This window comes from Harmonia axyridis, chromosome 1, assembly GCF_914767665.1.
Source record: "Harmonia axyridis chromosome 1, icHarAxyr1.1, whole genome shotgun sequence".
NCBI classification, from domain to species: Eukaryota; Metazoa; Arthropoda; class Insecta; order Coleoptera; family Coccinellidae; genus Harmonia; species Harmonia axyridis.
In genome coordinates this window covers 5,135,457-5,158,918 of record NC_059501.1, presented here as the reverse complement: position 1 = coordinate 5,158,918, position 23,462 = coordinate 5,135,457, and the positions used below count along the sequence as shown (strand labels likewise).

The following is a 23,462-nucleotide window of genomic DNA, read 5'->3' as shown; positions in this document are numbered from 1 at the left end:
CTATTTTTATTGTAGATTCGTATTCTATGGCAAATAAGTGCAAAAATTTTATATGAACATTTTTCACTATTCGTCACACACATTCGAATACAGACCTTCTGTGAAGATTCGTGAAAAATTGTTCGTACAAAACTTTAGTATTTTTTGCAGTAGGATACGAATCTGCAAAGTTGATCCCCGAACCCCCACAAGAGGAAGTTAACTGGGGGAGATTCTAGCATAAGTGGACTTTCCTCCAAAAAACGTGAACCTTTTATTTGAAACATTTTTTCATAAGATGCTTTCTTTTCGAGATTTTTGACTGATTCAACTCAAAAAAATTTACCCGGTATATCTAAATAACATGCATCTTATTTTGAAGAATATATTAACGAATTTTCAATCGCATTATTTTATTCATTACTTATTCAAATGCGAAAATAAACTATATACTTCCCATATAATAATTCATAGGATTATTATGAAGGACAAGCTAAGATACTTCTATAAGTTCTATAAATCACTAACTGATCTACTTACAAGCAATTGTTGAAGACCTTGTTGTTGCTGTTGCTGGAACAACAACACGAATTAAAACCATAAAACGACCCACACCTTAACAAGAGGAGGGAAATAATACAAGATCAGAGATATGTAATAATTGTCTGTTTGTGATAGATCAACATGAAAACAACAATTTGATTAATTTTAACAAAATCTGATTGAAACATTTCTTTGTTTGAGACAACATGATGTATGATTGTATTCAGTAAATCTTGGACATAGTTCGTTAATAAAATGTAATTTCACAGTGATTATAATATTTTTATTTTGGTTTCGTAGTGAGTGTATTTCAATTTTTTGCTGCCGTTTTATTTTATGAATATTTAATCATAATCCAAATAGGCATGTGAAATTATACCTCTACCTATCATATCTCTGATCTCTTTTGCCTAAATTCACAACATAACAATATAAAGGAAGCATTATAGAAAGCATGCACTAAAAGGATTGCGGAGAAGGTATTTATTAATTAACAACAATATAACATAAGACGATTCAACAGTACTTAGAAGATTTCAACTTATTGTCGTTTTATGGGTATGCAGATTATACGCGCTGTAGATCTAGCTAGTCGGCTGATCTATCTAGCTAGCAGATCTACATATTCTGCAGAACTACCTAGCTAGATATATCCTCCATGAACATCTGGACAATACAGGGTATTTTAAGTCTATAAGACTTTTCTGGAGAACTGGGTCTATTTGAAATCGAAAAATTAAGATTCAAAATTCAAAGCTCCATATAGAGTTGAGTTGTATATCAAATTTAACCATATATTTCTCCTACTTTTCTCATTTTTTTTTTTTACTGATTTAATAATTTTACAATGGAATAATTCAACTCATCACCGAAATATTAGGTGTACAACTTTGCTTCCGCCGTTTTACAATAGATGGCTGTAGCGGTAAGTGGTAGTCGAAAGAAATAGATCGTAGATGTCATACAATGAGCATAGGTATTTGTAAACATAACGCCATCGAAATAATAGTCGATTTGTGTCTCCATGCTTTAATATGTAGATATTTGCGGCTGAGGCTCATTGAATGCTCTCAAATACCTATAGGGAGGCCGCTACAAGTGAAAGAACGTGCCGAGAGTGGTTTCAAGTCTTCAAGAACGGTGAATATGACGTCAAGAATAAGCGGAGGAAGAGAGAAGGTGTTCGAAGATGCAGAATTGGAGGCAATACTAGATCAAGAATCGTGTCAAATGTTACAAGAATGGGCAGTATCATTGGAAGTGACGACACAAGCCATTTCAAGACGCCTGGTAGTCCTGGGAATGATTCAGAAATAAGAAAATTGGGTGCTTTAGGAGTTAAAGCCCAGATATGTTGAACGGCGTTTGTTTGCTTGTGAACAGTTGCTTGCAAGACAAACGGAAGGGATTTCTGCATCGCATTGTGATTGCAGACGAAAAATGGGTTCATTACAATAAACCCAAGCGCAGAAAATCATAGGAATATTTCGGCCACGCTTCCACATCGACGGCTAAACCGAATATTCATGGTTCCAAAGTCATGCTCAGTATTTGGTGGGACCAGCTCGGCGTAGTGTATTACGAGTTGTTAAAACCGTATAAAACGATCACAGGCGATCGTTTTCGACCGTAATTAATGCGTTTGAGCAGAGCATTGAGAGATAAACGGCCGCAATAGATCGAGAGACGTTATAAAGTGATTTTACAGCATGACAATACTCGATCCCATGTTACGAAAGTGTTCAAGACATACTTGGAAACGTTGAAATGGAAAATCTTACCCCACCCGCCGTATTCATTGCTCTTTCGGACTATCACTTGTTTTGATCAATGGCACACGATCTGGATCGATTCCTGGATAGCTTCAAAAGAGAACCAATGTCTTCAACGCGAGTAACGTACACTGCCCGAAAGATGGGAGAAAGTAGTGGCAAGCGATGGACAATACTTTGAATCATGAATGTATAACCAGTTTTTTTACAATGAAGCCTCGAAATTAACAAAAAAACGGCGAAAGCAGAGTTGTACGCCTATGTAACACAGAACGCAATAACTATAAACATAGGAGTTCTATGAATTATATTCGTTCCACGAATATTGAGGTTGAATTTGCGGTAGATCCCATTTCGCAACACTAAAAGAATCTATTCGAAAATCAAAGTGACGTTTTCAATAAATAAATGCATAAAATTGAAACAATCGGTTCGGATAACATATAGAATTTTATTGTTTATGGTATTTTAGAAAAATCATTTCATATGAATTTATGTAATGAAATACATGAAAATGAAGAGAAAATGAAAATTAAGAATAAAACTGTAACTGGTTGAATTTTAACTTGCAATTTCCGTAATAATTTTTCATGAAATAATTATAAAACCTCACTACCGAAATTCAACACTCCAGAACAGCGAAATACATCATAAAAAAAAATCAGCCTTGACAACCTCTTCTTCTTGAATCGATAAAACCACCCCTATAGCAATAAGCCCCGTCCCCCTCTAAACCAAACAATAACTTCAACAAGGTCGAAGGAACCAATTTAAACTGAAAAAAAAAACTACGGGGCGGATATAAGGCATAGAAGCCTACGGAGAAATGGGAAAATTGTCTTTTTCTTCTACACTTACCCCGATTATTGCGTTCAGCTCTGTCATCGTAACTTGCTTGGCCCTTTCCACTGCAGTGGCGACTGACTGTTGGTGCTCCTGGGCAAGAAAGGGAAGCACCTGTGCTATGATTGCATTTAGTCGTTTAGCTATTTCAGTCTGGAAACAAAAATTAAGTTCAGAGTTGAAATGAAGGTATGTGTTGAGGCTTAAGGATTACACAGGAAGAAGAAGAAGAACTCTAAGGTGGTTCACTCTATGATTACTCGCACCAGGTTCTCACCTCTAGCGAGTGCTTCCCTAATTCAGTATAAAACAAGTAATCATTAATTCAGTATCAATTCATAAGTTATCCATTCAGTATTCAATAGGTATTCACTATTCATTACTATTATAACAATTATAGTTCTATTCAGTGTTTGTGTTCTCTCGCTTAAGATATTAAACAAGTGAAAATCATTATCGTATTTTCCTTCATCCACAAATCAAGCAAGCATACAATCGTTCAGTATGCAAGAAGATTATTTTCAACAGAATGATTAGGGATTCACGGCTTGACCTAATATTCAAGCTACTTGACTTGGGCTTGACTTGAAATCAACTCAACTTCAAGTCAAATAGTAGTTTTTCAATGTCAGGTGGAGTATTTATTAATCAAGTATTTGACATTGACAACCTATTACTTGACTTGAACTTGAGTTGATTTCAAGTTGAGCCCAAGTCAAGTAGCTTGATTATCAAGTCAAGCCGTGAATCTCTAAGAATGATCTCGAAAGATTCAAAAAGATTTAGAGGCACCTACTCAACACAATAAGCTACAGTTAATTTTTTGAATCAGTCTATGCGTGGTAAGATAATAATTTATTTGGACAGGGCATATTTTTCGATCTTACCTCGGCCTTTGATTAACTATCTTTTGAGTTTATACTAGAAAATTGCTGCAATTTAGTTTTCTTGGAATGGTTGCTCAATTACCCCAACGAAAAAACTATGTCACTTAGAATAGGCGGAAGTTATTACAAGAGTTTCAACATCAGCCTTGGAGTTCCTCAGGGTTCCATGCTGGGACCCCTTCTATTCATTATTTATAAAAGATTTGCCTGTCAGAGACATGCCAAGTCACTTGTCTCTTATTCTACGAGCTGGACTAAATAAGTTCACTCACTCAGTCGCTTATGTCAAGAAGCCACTGAGACAGCTAAACATTTGCTTTGCGAATGAGAAGCTGCTCATCAGAAAAGGTTACATCGCCTTGGCTCTTGGTTTTTAAAGTAGGAACAAGTGATGGATTAAGCCTTAGAAGGTCATTAAGTTCATTGAGGCACTATTGCCTGACTGGCAAGCAGCGCGGGGATGCACAATAGATCTTTAGGTCAAGGTGCATGCAAGGTCAGATGATCTTTCGCCCCTCCTTTAATCTTATCTAATCTAGCCTATTTTTTGTTGACATTAATCGCAGACTATGCACCTGTAGCCTGAGGGGAGTCTTGAGATGCTCCAGAAAGTCTGTGAATGTTGTTTAAGGGAATTTGTGAATTGAAATCGTATGAAAAATCTTGTGGTGAACATAAATAAGACTGTTGTGCGTTGAATTTCGTTTGAAGAATAATAAAATTGCAGATTTTAGTATGAAGTATGGAGATAACCTATCACGACGTCTGAGTCGACTAAAGTCTTCAAAGATTTGCAACAAGAAGCTTTGTCTTGGTGAAAGAAGATACGTTTTTGTGACAGTGCATGAAACATGGAGTCATCACCACATTCCAGAGTCAGAGAGAGTATCAGCTGAAGGGAAAGAAGTCGGTTAAAACCGTCCAAAGCGACCAATATCTCATACAGCAGCTGACAAGTTTAAGACATTCGTATTTCGAGACGTTCATGGAATGTTGTTCATTGATCTTGACGAAGGTGAAACCATCAACAGTGAATATAATTAAAAAAAACAATGTTCCTTGTCATGATTCGACAAAAACCATGGTTAAATTGAACAAATTGCGTTTCCAACTGCTTGACCAAAGAGCTTATTCTCCAGGGAAAGAAACTTGGCTCTAGTGAAGAAGTGCTGAGATTGAAGCCTATTTCGAAAGCAAAGATCACTCCTTCTACAGAAAAGGTATTGAAGAGTTAGACGACAGTTGTAGTAAAGGGTGTTTTTTTTAGAGCTATAGAACTTTAAATTGCTATAAAACAACGATGGATTATTCGTTTGACATGAATTTTATTTATCCGCAAGATAATCTTTTGGCATTACATTTTAAATATGATTTCTGGCATATGACCGCCACGGCTGGCTCGGATGTAGTCCAATCTGGACGTCCAATTTCCGATGACTTTTTCCAACATTTGTGGCCGTATATCGGCAATAACACGGCGAATGTTGTCTTCCAAATGGTCAAGGGTTTGTGGCTTATCCGTATAGACCAATGACTTTACATAGCCCCACAGAAAGTAGTCAAGCGGTATTAAATCACAAGACCTTGGAGGCCAATTTACAGGTCCAAAACGTGAAATTAGGCGGTCACCAAACGTGTCTTTCAATAAATCGATTGTGGCACGAGCTGTGTGACATGTTGAGCCGTCTTGTTGGAACTGAGCTCCTGGAGATCATGGTTGTTCAATTCAGGAATGAAAAAGTTAGTAATCATGGCTCTATACCCGATCACCATTGACTGTAACGTTCTGGCCATCATCGTTTTTGAGGAAGTACGGACCAATGATTCCACCAGCCCATAAAGCGCACCAAACAGTCAGTTTTTCTGGATGTAACGGTGTTTCGACATACACTTGAGGATTAGCTTCACTCCAAATGCGGCAGTTATGTTTGTTGACGTAGCCATTCAACCAGAAGTGCGCTTCGTAGCTAAACAAAATAAAATGGACGTAGTGCGCGATACGTATTCCGCACAGAACCATTATTCTCCAAATGAAATTGCACTATTTGCAAGCGTTGTTCAGGCGTGAGTCTATTCATGATGAATTGCCAAACCAAACTGAGAATAAATCACTTGACAGCTGTTGAATCGATCGCCATCTTGAACAGTAATGCCAACTTAACGTTATATACCTCGAAAAAAAACACCCTATACATGTACTTGATTCTAGATTACCACGTTCACAAACAAAGTCGAATGTCTGAGGAAAATATTGTTTTTACTGAGTAGTCATTGGTGAATTGTTAAAACCATAATATTTAGCCAGAACAGTACCAACATATAATTTCAAAAGATAATCGAATATACCCCCGAAGAAAACCAAATGGTGCGACACTGGCTCAGACATCGATTAATCAACCCTTCCAGCGGTGACGATTCTTGATCATGAATCCAACCGGAGTGTAACACGAGACCAATTCTTAATGGGAACTAGTTGACAGTTGCCGTCGAACTCACGCAGCCGGCAAAGCGACAAAAAGGGAGTTACGGAACCCCCCGCAGGAGTAATTACCGAAATCGCTACACATCTAGTAGCCGGGGCTGATCAATGTTACTGCGCTCCCCTTACTAACAGGGAAATTCCGGGAACAATGGGAAAAAAACGACGAATTGGCAGCGGGGCCAATCGATTCGTTGCTAGAGAGAAGGGACCTTGGAAATGTTTAGACTAATTAGTAATTATAATGATAATGATCCTCTTTGTTTTATCATCAACACTACTTTATCTACTATAAGTAGAGAATAGGAAACTAATCAATGAAGAATAACAAATTGTTATACACTGTGTCCGTAAAGTATGGAACAAATTCATTTTTAGCTAAACAGACCATTTTAAGAAATAATCCTGAAACACGTCGATTTTTTATTTTAATTTACCGTATTTCAAAATAATAATCTAATATACAGGGTGAATTACTTCCGAGTAATGACGTCACCGTCATTTTTTTCAAAACCCCCATTTTGTCTCAAATTTCCGATTACTCTAGCTGAGCTGATTCCAATTGGTACAGGGTGGACAAAAATACAATAGTTTTGTGTGTGCTCATAGTAACGCGTAACATTCTTCATTAGTTAAACTAACAATATTATCAAAAATACTTATTGTCTAGCGGCAATTGGTTTGAATGTAACACCCTGTAGTTTGTTACATTTTTAAATTAATAAAAATGAGCTGTTTCCAATCATGTTTGGTACTTGTGGTCTAGCAGACAGAATATGAAAGAAATTATTTCTTATTTTTATACATTTTTATTAATCTAAAAATGTAACAAACTACAGGGTGTTACATTCAAACCAATTGCCGCTAGACAATAAGTATTTTTGATAATATTGTTAGTTTAACTAATAATAGTTATTTATAATACAAGTGCAGAAGGCATTGATATTCTTCCACGAGTTCAAAATTCAAAAACGAGCCACGAAGTGGCGAGTTTTGGAATGAACGAGTGGTAGAATGAGCCTTCTGTACGAGTATTATACATTATTTTCTCTAATTCATTGCATTTTCATTGGAATTAATGAAATATTTCCATGAATATAATTTAGTGATTTTTGCATTGAAAAATGTTGGTTGGCAGAACTGATTTCTTTAAGGCAAATTGATGAATTGACAGATAAAGCCGTGGCGGAAAGTTCGGAGTACCAACATAGAATAATAAAATATAACCATGAAAACTGTGCGTTTCTCATATATTCTCGCACGATTTTGTTCTACAAGATGTGGAAGAATGAACGGAATAACCACAGAATTAGAGAAAGAATCTTACGCGTTACTATATGAGCACACGCAAAACTATTGTACTTTTGTCCACCCTGTATCAATTGGAATCAACATGTGATACATTTTTGAAATCAGCTCAGCTAGAGTAATCGGAAAATTTAGACAAAATGGGGGTGTTCCATTTAAAAAAAATGACAGTGACGTCATTACTCGGAAGTAATTCACCCTGTATATTAGATTATTATTTTGAAATACGGTAAATTGAAATGAAAAATCGACGTGTTTCAGGATTATTTCTTAAAATGGTCTGTTTAGCTAAAAATGAATTTGTTCCATACTTTACGGACACAGTGTATAATAAAAACTCTTTCGTACATATTAAGAATTGAAGTGTTTACATGATAAGATTTCACTCAGTAAGACTTTCTTCGTCAAGATAGTCGCTTTCAAGAGTGATACATGTATTTCAACAATCATCCTTTTTATATGCTAATTTTCTTTATCATCTCGTCACTGGGAAGGTTCGATGATGGTATGTAATTAGTCAGGGAGGACCAGGCTCTCTGATTCCTATTCTCTCATTGCCGGTACCTTCCCTAGATAGTCTTAGAGTGGCCTCATAGGTCACACTCTCTATCACTAGATGAAGAGGTGTGTGAGATCTTTGATGATCTTCAATGTCCTAGTTGGGTACGTTCTCATAGCTCCAGTGATACAAACACAGGTTAACCTTTGTATTATTGTATCAAGGGCTTTCCCCGTGCTGTTTTGACTTGATATGACATGCCAGACTATTGCCACATTACGATACTAAGTAAAAAAGAAGATGGAGAAAGGAAATCCACAATCCCAGTTCTTATATCTCATCTTCTGTTCGAGGAGATCCAAAGTCGATGTTTGGTTGTTTTTTTTTTTATATTGTTGAAGACATCGACTGCTACGGTCATTAGCCTCTGTTTAGTTGTTAAAATGCCTAGAGCACGTGTACGCGGAATTTATTGCCAGCTAAATGAATTTGAAAGAGGTCGAATTATTGGTCTCTTGGCTTATGAGTGGTTAGGAGAACCAGGCCATCCTGTAACTGTCCGAACGGTTTACCGCCGGATAATTTGGACTGCAGCATCGACCCCATCTTGTGTTACCTGTGACGGTTGAGCATCTCCAGAAACGATTACAGTGGTGCAGAGAACATTGGCGGCTCTGAGACATGAAGTACAGGGTGCTTGGGATAGTATCCCTCAAGAAGATACAGACCATCTTATTGCATCAATGCCGAGACTTGTTGAGGAGTGTATATATAATCGCGGTGGACAAACACATTATTAAGAAATTTATTAAAAAAAGTGTAAACCTTTCGTTTTTCTTCTCCAAATATCAATCATTAACTCCTTGCTATACTATCTGTTTTACAAAAAAAGAATATTAAATTCAAACAGCTCCTTTGGATGTTGCAGTTTCTTTGTCAGTTAGTATATTTAACAATAGAAATTAAGGAGCCGTCGTAAATGTTGTATTCATTGAACGAAATAGGAATTCGTGACATCATGTGTACGTGCTACCAATGAATAACTGAAAAACAACCATGTCGATTCGTGTTAGAAGAATTTTACTAACTTTTCGTAACTGGTAACTCCTCAGAATTCTAACCATTTAAATTTCGACCTTAGAACAGACGTAATGTGATTTCATTCAGGATAATCTGAGCATATATTGAACAAGGTTACAATAAAAATTCTCCATTAAAACGGTACGATCAACCGTGAAAGTGCATTAAGATAACACTAATCATTATCAAAGCAGAATGAGAGTATGGGTGGTACAATTATTTGTGTGGAAAAAATATTTAAGATAAATACGACAAATAATGTTCTTGTTTTGTTGACGCAGATAATGTCTCAGGGAATATTTGACGTTTGGAAATGTCTGTGTTAAATTCCTTAGTGGGCAAAATTTGAAAAATTGAAATTGAAAGTTCCAAAGAATTAATTGATTTGAAAGGTTAGTTAAGATATTTAAACTTTTTGAAAGTAATCATAACTGTGTGAATCAATACACAAATAGATTTTCTCAATAAAGATCGAATAGAATGATAAATTATATTAAATAAAAAAAAATTGTTGGAGTTTACTAACCTGTTTGTGCATTTCCACATTAAGGCCATAGGACATTTCGTAATACTGAAACAAAGAGAAATAATTAGATATTAATAGAAATTCACTTGATTTCAATGATATGAATTTCATTCATAACAATTTGAAATTTCCTGCAGAAAAATCCAAATCATAGGGTATAATTTCCAAACTTTTTCGAATTATAGATTATTGACAGGCCATGTAACCTTTTGATGGTGATTAGGGATTAATCAAGCCTAGTAGCTTGATATTTTAACCAACTACATACTTGACATGAAAATCAAGCTCGTGAAAAATTCTATATATTTGAGCTTGACTTGACTTCATTTTAGATATTTATTGCTTGACTTGATATGAAGCTACTTGATATTACCTGAGCTTGATATTCACACGTCGCACAGCATATATTTCTGCAATCTCGTGCGCGCTTAGTCTAAATAAGGGTATTCCTCGAGCGACGAGAGACTGGAGCATTCGCCAGTGTGACTTTATTAGTAGTTTTCTCAAATTTCTATGAAATCTATCGGTAGATTTTGGTAGTTTCAGAAATATCTTTCCAAACTTGGCCAAAATGGCCAAAGACTTTGTTATCAACGCCAGCATCTTCAGATCCTGTTGAAAGACAATATTCCAGAGCAGCTCTTACAGTTACAAAAACCCGCAATAGGTCAGGCGACAAATCTATAAGATGCCTCATGTGTCTTAGATCCTGGATGGAAGAAAAATATGAAATCAAACAAAGCCTGGATGTTTCTCAATATTAAGAAACTGTATTTTGTTATGATTTATAGAGATTTTATTTGTTTCTATTTCACCAAAGTTGATATTTTCGGTTTTTTATACAATAAGTTTAATAAATACAAGTTTTTTTGCAAGGTTCCTTCTCATTTCATCATTTATTTATTTATGTGACATTACACAATAAAAATGCTAAAAATCAAGTAGCTTGATATGATTCAAATACTTAATTACTAAATACTTGACTTGAGATTGAAAAACTACTACTTGACTTGATAGTGACTTGAAATCAAGTCAAGTAGATAGAAAATCAAGCCAAGCCGTGAATTACTATGTACAGGGTGTTTCATTGGGAAACGGAAATACTTCACAGGTGCATAGGTGGCACCAAGGCGGTTCTGGAGATAACCCATTTATTGGGTTTTACTGTCTTCGTAGCCGAGATACAGGGTGTTTTATGAATGTTGCCTGTTTCTTTCTGAGGCCATATCAAACGAACCAACCGGTATATTTTCTTCATATTTGGCAAATATGTTCCTAATTGAGAGCTCAAACGTATCATGCAATAACCGCCTTGAAAATCCAGGTCCCGGTTAACAAAAAATTAAGAATCGTTTGAATCCTCGAAACAACACCCTGTACATCGGAATTTTGAAAATCTGTTTCGATATTCGGAAACACCACTAAAAACTAAACTGAAAGGTGTACTTCAAATTTTCGCTTAGACAGTTTTACTGCACAAATTTTCAACGTAAAAGTGAAGTTTTTAAGAACTTGAATACCTGAAAGAGGTTTGAAGTGACTTTTAACAATGAATTATCAAAAATATTGAATCCATAATTATTTCAAGATTACTTTGTAATTCATTTTTACACTGGTTGTCCTTTTTATAGCTTTATACTATTTCAGTTTCTATTTATTGAGAATTGAGTTGCATTAGGTTGATATCGTACCTATATTTTGAAACAATTATGAACAAAAAAATAAATGGGGTATCTCCAGAACTGCCTTGGTGAAGTATTTCCGTTTCCCAATGAAACACCCTGTGGCCTGTATAATTATTTAAAGTCCCCGAGCTCTTAAAAAAAACCATCCCCTATTCATAATAATAAATAAATGTTTTCCCCACTCCTAAATTAATCCAAACGACCACACGACCATCAAACCATAATTTGCACCGCATCATGAACCAATCGACGTGAAGAAAAACCCGATAATTACCAAGGAAAACCCGGATTACAGTCCGGGCACTCGACGGTATCGATCCCGGTGCCCACGACAATTTCCAAACCGGGTTTTCCGCGATTTCCAATGCACTCCAGGTAATTGGTGTATCGGATCGTATCAGAAAAACACTCGAACCCGAAACGAAACGATTTTCGGCCGGTTTCATATAAATGACCGGACTAATTCGAGTTATCGACCGGGTTCCGGATAAAAGGTTATTATTCGACATTACCGGAACGCCAGATTCGGTAGGGTTTGTTCTATCCGAACCGTTGACGTTGATTTCGTACGGTTTTGCTACTCGATAGAGAGAGAGAAAGGGATGTGAAGCTGGTGGGTTTCCGGTTGTTATGTTCTATCGGAACACTCTTCCAGAATGATAACACAACTCATAGAAATGTCATTTGATTGATATAATCGCTAATTATGGCACTTACACCTCTGGTTAGCTAGATTTAACTGACGGTGTGAACTTAGCCGTTAGCTGCCAGATTTACCGAATATACCCGAGTGTATCTACCCGCTTAGTCTCATTTGCTTCGTTTGAACTAAAGAGTTATAAACATAGATAAAGGGAGTACAATACGCAATTTTTACATGTCTCCAAAATGGTTAGATTACGTTGTCGGACTGTGATATATTTTCAAATTCACAATTTGACTATATTGTTATGAATGTATCTTATATTGAATGAAATATATTTATTTGAGTTATTCTCGATTAAATATGCAAATTTGAATATTTGGAATCCGATATTTTTCCTAATTATCGAATACTTACCAGAATATTTATTTTTTCCGGGTTCCGGATAAAAGGTTATTATTCGACATTACCGGAACGGCAGATTCAGTAGGGTTTGTTCTATATGAACCTTTGACGTTAATTTCGTACGGTTTTGTTACTCGAGAGAGAGAAAGGGATGTGAAGCAGGTGGATTTTCTGTTGTTGTTTTCTAACGAAACACTTCCAGAATGATAATACAACTCATAGAAATGTCTTTGGATTGATATAATCGCTAATGATGGCATGAATAGGCCCGGTACTTTCACCTCTGGTTAACTAGATTTAACTGACGGTGTGAAATTAGCCGTTAACTGCCAGATTTACCGAAGATACCCGAGTTTATCTACCCGCTTAGTCTCATTTGCTTCGTTTGAACCACAGAGGGAGTATAGGCAATTTTGACATGTCTCCAACATGATTAGATTACGTTGACGGATTGTGATATATTTTCGAATCCACAATTTTACTATATCATTATGAATGTATGTTATATTGAATGAAATATATTTATTTGAGTGATTCCCGTTCAAATATGCAAAAATTTGAATATTTGGAATCCGATATTTTTCCTAATTGTCGAATTTATAATAAGCAGAATATTTATTATTTTCTGTATCTACCTGCGGAAATCCAAGGTGTGGCAACTTTTGCTCCACTAGTGTCATCGGTTGTTTCACGTCGTTTGGCGCGTTTGAAGTTTGTTTTCTGAATTTCTGATATATTTAGGTCTTATTTCAAAATATTTCGAGTTAATATGAAACATTAATTCACTAAGGGACATAAGAAGTCCTTTCTTTGCGGAGAAACTCGCGAATTGAGTTAAATATCGTATCACTGATACTAAAGTTTGAACGCAGGGTTTGAAATTTATCATTGGAAGATTCAATGATAACGGAGTTTCACATTGTAAAACGTAATCATTAGCGTTTTTAACTCGCAATGATTCCTCAATTTGAAATAATTCTTGATGGGCAATTTAATTGAGGAATGTGCGGGAAGTCTTGAAATTAAATTTTATGTTGGCATAATCCATAGACCATCGCTACACAGCATTTTACACAAAAATCTAAACTATCAGGATGGTGTTATTTCACACACGTCCAATATTTCTGCGAATTAATGAAATTTTTCGAAGAAAATAAATCTCCAGGACAGGTGACATTAATCGGACCTCCCGCAGTCCTGATTTGGCGCCTATTGAAATTTGTCAATAGAGTTTCGTTAACGCTGAAGATCACGTCAGTGAACCAACTTTCATTGCCCAAATAAAATGAAATGGGAGCCATTGCGGAGCAAACTTGCCAAGACATCATCAGGAATTTTAGTAGCTTATTTTTTTATCGCTTTTTCACACATAAATCTTCTTTCGAGATAACTTGAGAACATTTCAGGCCCAAAATTACAGACATTGTGACGGAATGATGAAGCGATCGATTGGTATTTAAAAAAAATAAATAAAGGTGGCCACACACTATCCGTCCGTTCCGATGTAAAACCGACGGTGTGTGTAACGCTTTAGCCCGACGATAAAATCGTCACGAAACGACCGAACCGATCCGATCTCGATACCAAAGCGGCTCCCCCATCTCTATGCCCAATCTCGAAGGAATCCTCCTCCCAGAAAATGACAGGTACCGTGCGCGATATCTCGACGAAGAACCGGAACACGACCGAACTACACACAGTCTTTTGTTTCCGCGGACGCAGGCTCCGTGACTCTTGGGGACGTCAGGTGACAATAATTGAGTGTCTCTTCATTGTTCCGCAAACAATAGATGTCTCATTATGGTCCGTTCACGTCTTTCAGTCCCATTACGATTTTATCTAATGAGTTCGAGCGTAATGAGTCGACGTGAGAATTTCGACGGAACCGTTCGAATGAGGAGTTGAGTGAATAAACGGATATGCCGTTTTATATAGCATTAAAATGACATTTTATTACGTAACATGCCTGATGTTTCTAAATTGGAGGTACAAAAAAAGAGATTTCTTGGAACATGTGAGAAAAAAGTTCTATAAACACTGGCCCTCAACCGCTTCGTTTTAAAAATGAAGGCTGTTTCTTGTAGTATTTATTAATCTATCTTCGGTAGCAAATAGGTAAATAAGTACCAAAACCGAGACCAAAACTTGCACTACTTACAGTGACTTAAAGAAACACAGTGACAACACGAGTGGTCTCCTTTTTGATTGGCTGTCGGTTTCTTAGCCTAAATATGGCGACTTTTTGTTTACATTTTGCGTTTACCTGATTTTTGGGATTTATTCAAAATGTAAGGCCCATTTTATTAAGTCACCTTAGTTTTTTTCAGTTGAATGAATTTGTTCTATACATAGGGTGTTTTTTTTCGAGGTATATAACTTTAAGTTGGCATTACTGTTCAAGATGGCGACCGATTTAACAGCTGTCAAGTGATTTATCCTCAGTTTGGTTTGGCAATTCATCTTGAATAGACTCACGCCTGAACAACGCTTGCAAATAGTGCAATTTTATTTCGAAAATAATGGTTCTGTGCGGGATACGTATCGCGCACTACGTCCATTTTATTTTGTTTAGCGATGAAGCGCACTTCTGGTTGAATGGCTACGTCAACAAACAAAACTGCCGCAACCGTTACATCCAGAAAAACTGACTGTTTGGTGCGCTTTATGGGCTGGTGGAATCATTGGTCCGTACTTCTTCAAAAACGATGATGGCCAGAACGTAACAGTCAATGGTGATCGGTATAGAGCCATGATTACTAACTTTTTCATTCCTGAATTGAACAACCATGATATCCAGGAGCTGTGGTTCCAACAAGACGGCGCAACATGTCACACAGCTCGTGCCACAATCGATTTATTGAAAGACACGTTTGGTGACCGCCTAATTCCACGTTTTGGACCTGTGAATTGGCCTCCAAGATCTTGTGATTTAACACTGCTAGACTACTTTCTGTGGGGCTATGTAAAGTCATTGGTCTATGCGGATAAGCCACAAACCCTTGACCATTTGGAAGACAACATTCGCCGTGTTATTGCCGATATACGGCCACAAATGTTGGAAAAAGTCATCGAAAATTGGACGTCCAGATTGGACTACATCCGAGCCAGCCGTGGCGGTCATATGCCAGAAATCATATTTAAAATGTAATGCCACAAGATTATCTTGCGGATAAATAAAATTCATGTCAATCGAATAATCCATCGTTGTTTTATTGCAATTTAAAGTTCTATAGCTCTAAAAAAACACCCTTTAGTTTCTGTTGAAAAATCTGCTTAAATCTACTAAAAAATTCTGTTTCGGTTGAGAAATTAAGACTAAATTCTTCGATACAATGAACCCTTTCATTGACTTTATGAACACTTTTGGTTCAGTTTTTAAATTGTTAAATAGAATAAGGGATGTTTGCTATAGTAAAGATATAGTAAATCAGATTCCGGACGAATTGATTCAAACAAAAAAGAATAAATTTCAAATACATTCAACAGACTACCGCAATAAAATGGACCAAACATAAGAGCGCGCAGAGAGCCAGAAACATATCCGCTCGTAAACAGCCAAAACTCCGGAGAAAAAAGGTCCACTCGAACGAATGCACGACGACCCGACCAAAAAGAGGAAGAAGAAGAATCAATATGGAAACGCGACGACCGAGGGGTGGTGGGGGTAGGACGGACGGATATTCAAATTGGAAAAATCCGACCATTTGTTATTATGGGGGGGCATTTAGGTATCTGCGTCAAACAACGGGAACGCTAGCTGTCAAATAGAGGCTGTGTACACTTTTCGCCATTGGCCCTAGACCGGGACGCGACGCTAGACGTCGCTCTCTGCGTCTCTTTCTCGCCCCGCGCGCCGTCGATATCGTCCCGATTTGATGGAATTTTGCAGCTCCCGAGTTTTACATAGGACACGTTGATTTTGCATTACTAACCTTAAATCCGGGCGCAGGGCCGCATCGGCTGGAATTTAGGATGATCTATACCTTTTCAAGTTCGAATTGGAGTTAATCATAATCGATAGTATATTAAGTATCGAGAACGGTAATAGTATATTATTCAACGAGCGGTAATGTAGGTCATAACTCACGCAGATGAAGTTTGCAGCACGAGCCGCAGGCGAGTGCTGTAATTCATCAAGTGAGTTATGACCATTACCGCAAGTTGAATACTATACTTTATCTACGACTATATCAATAAATACTAACAAAAAAATACAGACTTAGAATATAGACAGAAGGAACGGTAAATAAACATATGTGCTCGATCCCGACTAAAAGAGAGATGGAAACTTAGTGTCACCAATCACAATCGAACTAGCTTCGGCTAGCTCGAATACAGTACAGAGTACAGACATAGAACTATTTTGAAAACCCTCAATAGTTGCCTATAAAAATGCATTAAAATATACCAAAAAACATTCCCTGTAAACGACGACTTAATGACCTAACTGCTACAAACCCCTTTATATTTTTTTCGGCCAAGTAATTCTGTATGGTAACATTAGCTGTTTGTCTTTTGGAAATGTATACCTATATAATATTTCATCTTCACTATCTGAATTAATCGTTTTCAGCAAAACATTCACAATAATTAGATATCAACTTAATTTGAAAACGTCAAAATTATTAAAGTGACATTCACTCGGACATTCCTCCCCTCAATAACAATAATGGAATGTTCCCTTTCGGCCAATCGAATAGAAGCAGAGAAGTATAGAAGCACAGATCCATATTTTCCGATTTATAATAGTGAGTTATAGTAGTGAGTTATTATAACTCACGATGTTTGTTAATAGATACTATTAATTGCTCAAAAGCAGTTGAATAATGAATATATAATTCAATAGGAGTAGATAAAGACATTTTACTGATCAAAGACAATAGTTTGAAGGAAGAGCGCAGCGACGACTCCAATTATAGTCTGAGATCTGTTCGAGATACTTACAGCGCTTTTTGCACGATATACACACTCATTACTTAAGAGGGATAACCACGTGGTAATCAGTCGCGTCGTATCAGTCAAATATGGTACGCATTCATTTCTAGGGATTCACGGCTTGGCTTGATTTTCAAGCTACTTGACTTGGCTTGAGCTCGACATGATTTCAAGGTAAGCTCAAGTCAAGTAGTAGTTTTTTAATCTTAAGACAAGTCAATTATTTATTTATCAACTACTTGAATCATATCAAGCTACTTGATTTTTAGCAGTTTTATTGTCTGGGGTCACATCAATAAAAAAAATGATTAAATGAGACGGAACCTAGCAAAAAAATACTTTTATTTTTTAAACTTATTATATGGAAGAACCGAAAATATCATTTTTGAAAAAAAACTAGAATTGAATCGATATAAATCATAACAAAATGAAGAATAATTGGAAAATATGTTCCCTAATATTAAGAAACCTCCAGGCTTTGTTTGATTTCATAATTTTCCATCCAGGATCTAAGACACATGAGGCATCTTATAGATTTGTCGCCTAACCTATTGCGGGTTTCATGAAACTGTAAGAGCAGCTCTGGAAAATTGTCTTTCAACAGGAGCTGAAGATGCTGGCGTTGATAAAAATCCTTGGCCATTTTGACCAAGTTTGGAAAGATATTTCTGACATTACCAAAATCTACCAATAGTTTTCATAGAAATGTGAGAAAACTAGTAATAAAGTCACACTGGTGAATGCTTTAGTCTCTCAGCAATCGAGGAATCCTCTTATTTAATCGAAGCGTGCACGAGATAGCAGGAATATATGCCGTGCGACGCGTGCCTATCAAGCTCAATTAATATCAAGTAGCTTGGTATCAAGTCAAGCAATAAATATCTAAAATCAAGTCAAATCAAGCTCAAGGATGTATTTTTCACGAGCTTGATTTTCAAGTCAAGTAGTTGTTTAAAATGTACTTGGCTTGACGAATCCCTGAAAATTAGCACATCACACGATGAAATCTTCGAATTGGAATTTCTATATCGAATTTAAGTTGAATATCCTGTGGAGAAAAGGAGCTACGAGAAAAAAATTTGAAAAAAAATCTTTAGAACTTTAAAACCACGTATGTCAAACACAAAGCGTTTGCGTGCCCATATTTATGGGACTTTTTTTTTTCTTAAAATCACCTGAGGAATATGTCATTTGCGTTTGTTTCTCCAATTTAGGAAACCACTTCATAAATATCATCTTGTTATTCAACTCTCACGAGTAAAGAAGGAGAAAATATTAATTGCTTATTATACGTAACTAACAAATTTTTAGCCGGGATTCTAGCGTTACATTTCCTATAGATAGACATAAAACATCAAGCCCAAAACCCACTCCCCCAATCCTTACAAACGCCTCCAAAGAATACAAAACAACACTTGCAGAATCGGAACAACTTCCCAGCTGATACATCCTCGTAGACGGAACAAACGACATCCGCGCGTTGCGCCATAGGTTAATTCGACCGGCCGATGAGGGGAGAGAGGGGGAGGGAGGAGGTCGAGGGAGCGAGACAGACCCGTCGTTCGAGCGCTCCGGATAGACCCCGGAACACATAAGAGTTGACATCCGGACCGCACCCGCTAAAGTAGTCACCATAAACAGCTATTTCACTTGTATCAGACGTGACAAGCACCTTGTCGAGCTCTCGGTAATCGATACGTCTCCCCCCTACTACACCCTCCCTACTCCTACCACCGCCGCCACCACCCCCCACCACTCTCAGACGCGAAACCCGACCGTGCCGCCGCTCCGGAGAAATTCCGAACGCCTGGCCGGAATTCGGGAGTTGCGTGCGCAGTTGGCACTGATGGATGGAGACGATTTCGGGACGGTTGGGGGCGCACGGTGGCTGCTAAATTATCGTTTTGAGGCGTCTGGGAGCCGATGATGGATTTGTCGTCGCGTATCTGGAGGGGTGAATGCCTAGGAGCGGTTTTTTTCAAGTCCGGTTTGCTGGGGTTAACTGGCAGCGTGAAGTTAGCTGCCAGCTAACGGTTGATATAATAACTGTGGTTTTAAAGTAGGAAACAGGTATGTTCGTGGTGTCAGTTGAACCGGAGGTGAAAAGAACGGACCAAGAGTAGGTTGATTCCGAATTGCGGTCAGTTTGGTCGTCTTTTCACGTCCTATTTGCTGGAGTTAACTGGCAGCGTGAAGTTAGCCGCCAGCTAACGGTTGATATAATTATCGTGGTTTTAAAGTAGGAAACAGCTATGTTCGTGGTGTCAGTTGAACCGGAGGTGAAAAGAACGGACCTAGAGTAGGTAGATTCAGAATTGCGGTCAGTTTGGTCGTCTTTTCACATCCTATTTGCTGGAGTTAACTGGCAGCGTGAAGTTAGCTGCCAGCTCACGGTTCATATAATAACCGTGGTTTTAGAGTAGGAAACAGCTATGTTCGTAGTGTCAGTTGAACAGGAGGTGAAAAGAACGGACCTTGAGAAGGTTGATTTAAAATTGCGGTCAGTTTGGTCGTCTTTTTATGTCCGATTTGCTGGAGTTAACTGTCAGCGTGAAGTTAGCTGCCAGCTAACGGTTGATATAATTATCGTGGTTTTAAAGTAGGAAACAGCTATGTTCGTGGTTTTAGTTGAACCGGAGCGGAGGTGGAAAGAATGGACCTTGAATAGGTTGATTCAAAATTGCGGTCAATTTGGTCGTCTTTTAGTGTCCGATTTGCTGGAGTTAACTGGCAGCGATATAATTATCGTGGTTTTAAAGTAGGAAACAGCTATGTTCGTGGTGTCAGTTGAACCGGAGATGAAAAGAACGGACCTTGAGTAGGTTGATTCAAAATTCTGGTCAGTTTGGTCGTCTTCTCATGTCTGATTTGCTGGAGTTAACTGGCAGCGTGAAGTTACCTGCCAGCTAAAGGTTGATATAATTATTGTGGTTTTAAAGTAGGAAACAGCTATGTTCGTGGTGTCAGTTGAACCGAAGGTGAAACCTTGAGTGGGTTGATTCAAAATTGCGGTCAATTTGATCGTCTTTTCACGTCCGATTTGCTGGAGTTAACTGGCAGCGTGAAGTACCTACGTTATGAGTCTTTTTAATTTTGACAAAATTAGAGTTTTTCCTGTTTTTTAATGATTTTTTCGAGAATATTTTCAAAATACATATGTGCTTTATAGGGATTCTAAATCATCAATTATTTTGCGAAGAACAGAAAGTTATTCAATCATTATTTTTTTTTAATCAGCAAATTAAACATATGGAAATACATACTAAAATGTAGATTATTATTCAAAGAAATTATGTGGAAAACCCATTAAAAATCGGTGATTCGTAAAAAGAATTATCTCTAATTTCGTTTTGAACTGAGCAGTCACGTGGATCTTAAGGAAAATACATATATCGATTATCCTAAGTAGGCAAGGGTTAACCCTGAAAAATATGATATCCAAGTTGGGATAAATCCGTAGTCTACGCCCTGAAGATTGCGAAGACTCTCTTCAGACTCTAATCTGAAGGAAAACGAACACCGTTTTATTGAACTGTCAGCTGCACGAAACTAGCTTTGTGTTTGGCCAATTTTCTCCCGTAACATCTGAAGAAGATAAAGGACTTCAAAGGGTTCCCTTCAGGATGAGAAATAACGAAAAAAGGGGATGACTCTTGTTTTCCCACAAGCACATAATTCCTGTTGGTTGGAAGTTTACCAGATGGTATTGTGTTGTTTATAATGGATTTTTTTTTCGACTCGAGAAAGAAGCTTTGTTCATTGGAAATTCAGTCTGGGCAGAAGGGCCAGAGAAAGCGTATCGGGAGGATATTTGGGATTTATTCGGAATGTTTCATTGGGTGGCTTTATTTCCACAAGGTTTCTTTGTTGGAAAACATAATGTGAGTTTTCTCACAAAATCAGGTTTGGCGATTCCTCGTCGATCTTAGGAAATAAGCTGTGATTATTGATTTTTCATAACAGGAATTGAAAGATATCGATGTAGATGATGATAATTTTGAACATTTCATGGTGCTATGTACAGGCTGTTTCACGTAAGTGGATCACTGGATTTTGTGGCTTATCCTTTGAGCATTATTGAAAATTGACCCATCATAATGATAGTATTTCTTACGGGCTGTCCAAATATGTTATCAGAAAAACTATCGATCCAAGGCATGGAAAGTTTTTGAGGAAAAAGTAATTTACGTAACAAGTCCGGAAAATAGGGTTTTTTTGGACGAATAGACAAAATTCCAGGACGAGCGTAAGCGAGTCCTGGAAGTCTGTGAGTCCAAAAAAACCATTTTCGGGCGTGTTGCGTACAATATTTTTTCGGCAACCATGTAAAATAACACTATCGTGCTGCTTTCCATATTTTATTGCGATTGCGATAAAAAAACTTGCAAATTTTTGACAACTAATTTCATATGAACTGTCAGCCGTTATCTCGGTTGCTATGGATTCTATGATTCTTTTCCGGCCTAGTCCGGGAAGTACGTACTTTCCGGACTAGGCCGGGAAATGCTACTTTATCAGAGAAAGCGTCCGGGAAGTGAGCACTTCCCGGACGGTTGCCGAAAAAAATGTTTTTCGAAAAAATAATTTTTTTGCAATTTGGCTGATTGCCAAAATGAAAATGTCATGAGACTATTTCTCACCAATTGTTTCTCCATTTGAACTTTCGCTTTTTAAGAAAACAGAAAATTTTTTCTGGATAATATATTTCATATTACAATGCGCAAAAAAAAAAGCACATTATGGAAATATCAAATTTATTCTACAACTGAAGGTGTTCTCAATGATAATTATTTTTATCAGAATTATGCACTTTCAACGTTTTTCTTCAATACAGATGTTTTTTCCAAGCAGGAATAAAAAAAGATGAGATTATCAGATTTTGAATGTATTGGCTCCATTCTGAAATCAATTGTTCTCGATCAATTCTAGTGATCAATAGTTTTTCTTTCGTTTGATTTTCTACACTCGATCGCTATGCAACGCGAAACACGCAATTTGACCCAAGAGGAATGTGCCCAAGCGTTAGTTTTGCGAGAAGAAGGGTGGACATACACAAGAATTGCAGAAAGGTTTGGAGTTTCCCATACAAGTGTGTCCAGAATGTTGCAGCGATTCAAGGAGACAGGTATGAATGTCCGAAGACCAGGACAGGGTAGACCACGGGTAACAACTGCCATTCAAGAACGTTACTTGAGAGTTTCTTCGTTGAGACAACGGTTTGCAACCGCTCGCCTCCTTCAAAATCAGCATGAGCAAACTCATGGGGTGCAAATTAGCACTCAGACAATAAGAATTGCCTCAGAGAATATGATTTAGGGCCTCGTGTCGCGGCAAGAGGCCCAGCTCTTACCCCAGCCCATCGAAAGGCGCGTTTGGATTTTGCGAGAGAGCATATCCATTGGGAAGAGGCTGATTGGGAAAGAGTTCTCTTCACATATGAGTCTAGATTCTGCCTCTACCATTGTGATCGACGTTCCCTTGTATATAGACGTCCACATGAAAGATATGCTCAGTGCAATTTCCTGAATATTACTGGTTTCGGGGGAGGATCGATTATGGTATGGGGTGGAATATCTTTGACTGCTCGCACAGACCTAGTGGTCGTTGATAATGGAGCTATGAATGCTGATAGGTATATTAGAACATTCTTGAAAAGCATGTAGTGCCATTTGCCCCATACATAGGTGAAAATTTCATTTTGCGTGCGCGCATCGTTCAGTAGTACCTTGAAGAGGTTGAAGTCTCTCGAATGGAATGGCCAGCAAGAAGTCCAGATCTCAATCCGATTGAGCAGGTTTGGGACAACCTCAATAGAAGGCTGAGAAGTTCAGAAAATCATCCAGCTACTCTTAATGACTTAGGAATCCAACTCAGAGAA

General features: G+C 37.5%; 1 protein-coding gene across 7 annotated transcripts in view; it reads right to left on the bottom strand.

Moving 5' to 3' along the window:
- The window catches only part of LOC123687769 (protein groucho), a 140,274-nt gene that overhangs the window by 22,220 nt on the left and 94,592 nt on the right, over nt 1-23,462 (bottom strand). For 5 of the 7 annotated variants that reach the window (XM_045627062.1, XM_045627067.1, XM_045627061.1 and 2 more), the window contains 3 exons: nt 9,917-9,961; nt 3,153-3,290; nt 520-552 (listed from right to left, as the gene is read on the bottom strand). In XM_045627062.1, coding sequence (XP_045483018.1) covers nt 520-552; nt 3,153-3,290; nt 9,917-9,961 — 216 coding nt within the window. The remainder of the gene's footprint in view (nt 1-519; nt 553-3,152; nt 3,291-9,916; nt 9,962-23,462) is intronic. The other 2 variants (XM_045627064.1, XM_045627065.1) reach the window with 1 other exon arrangement.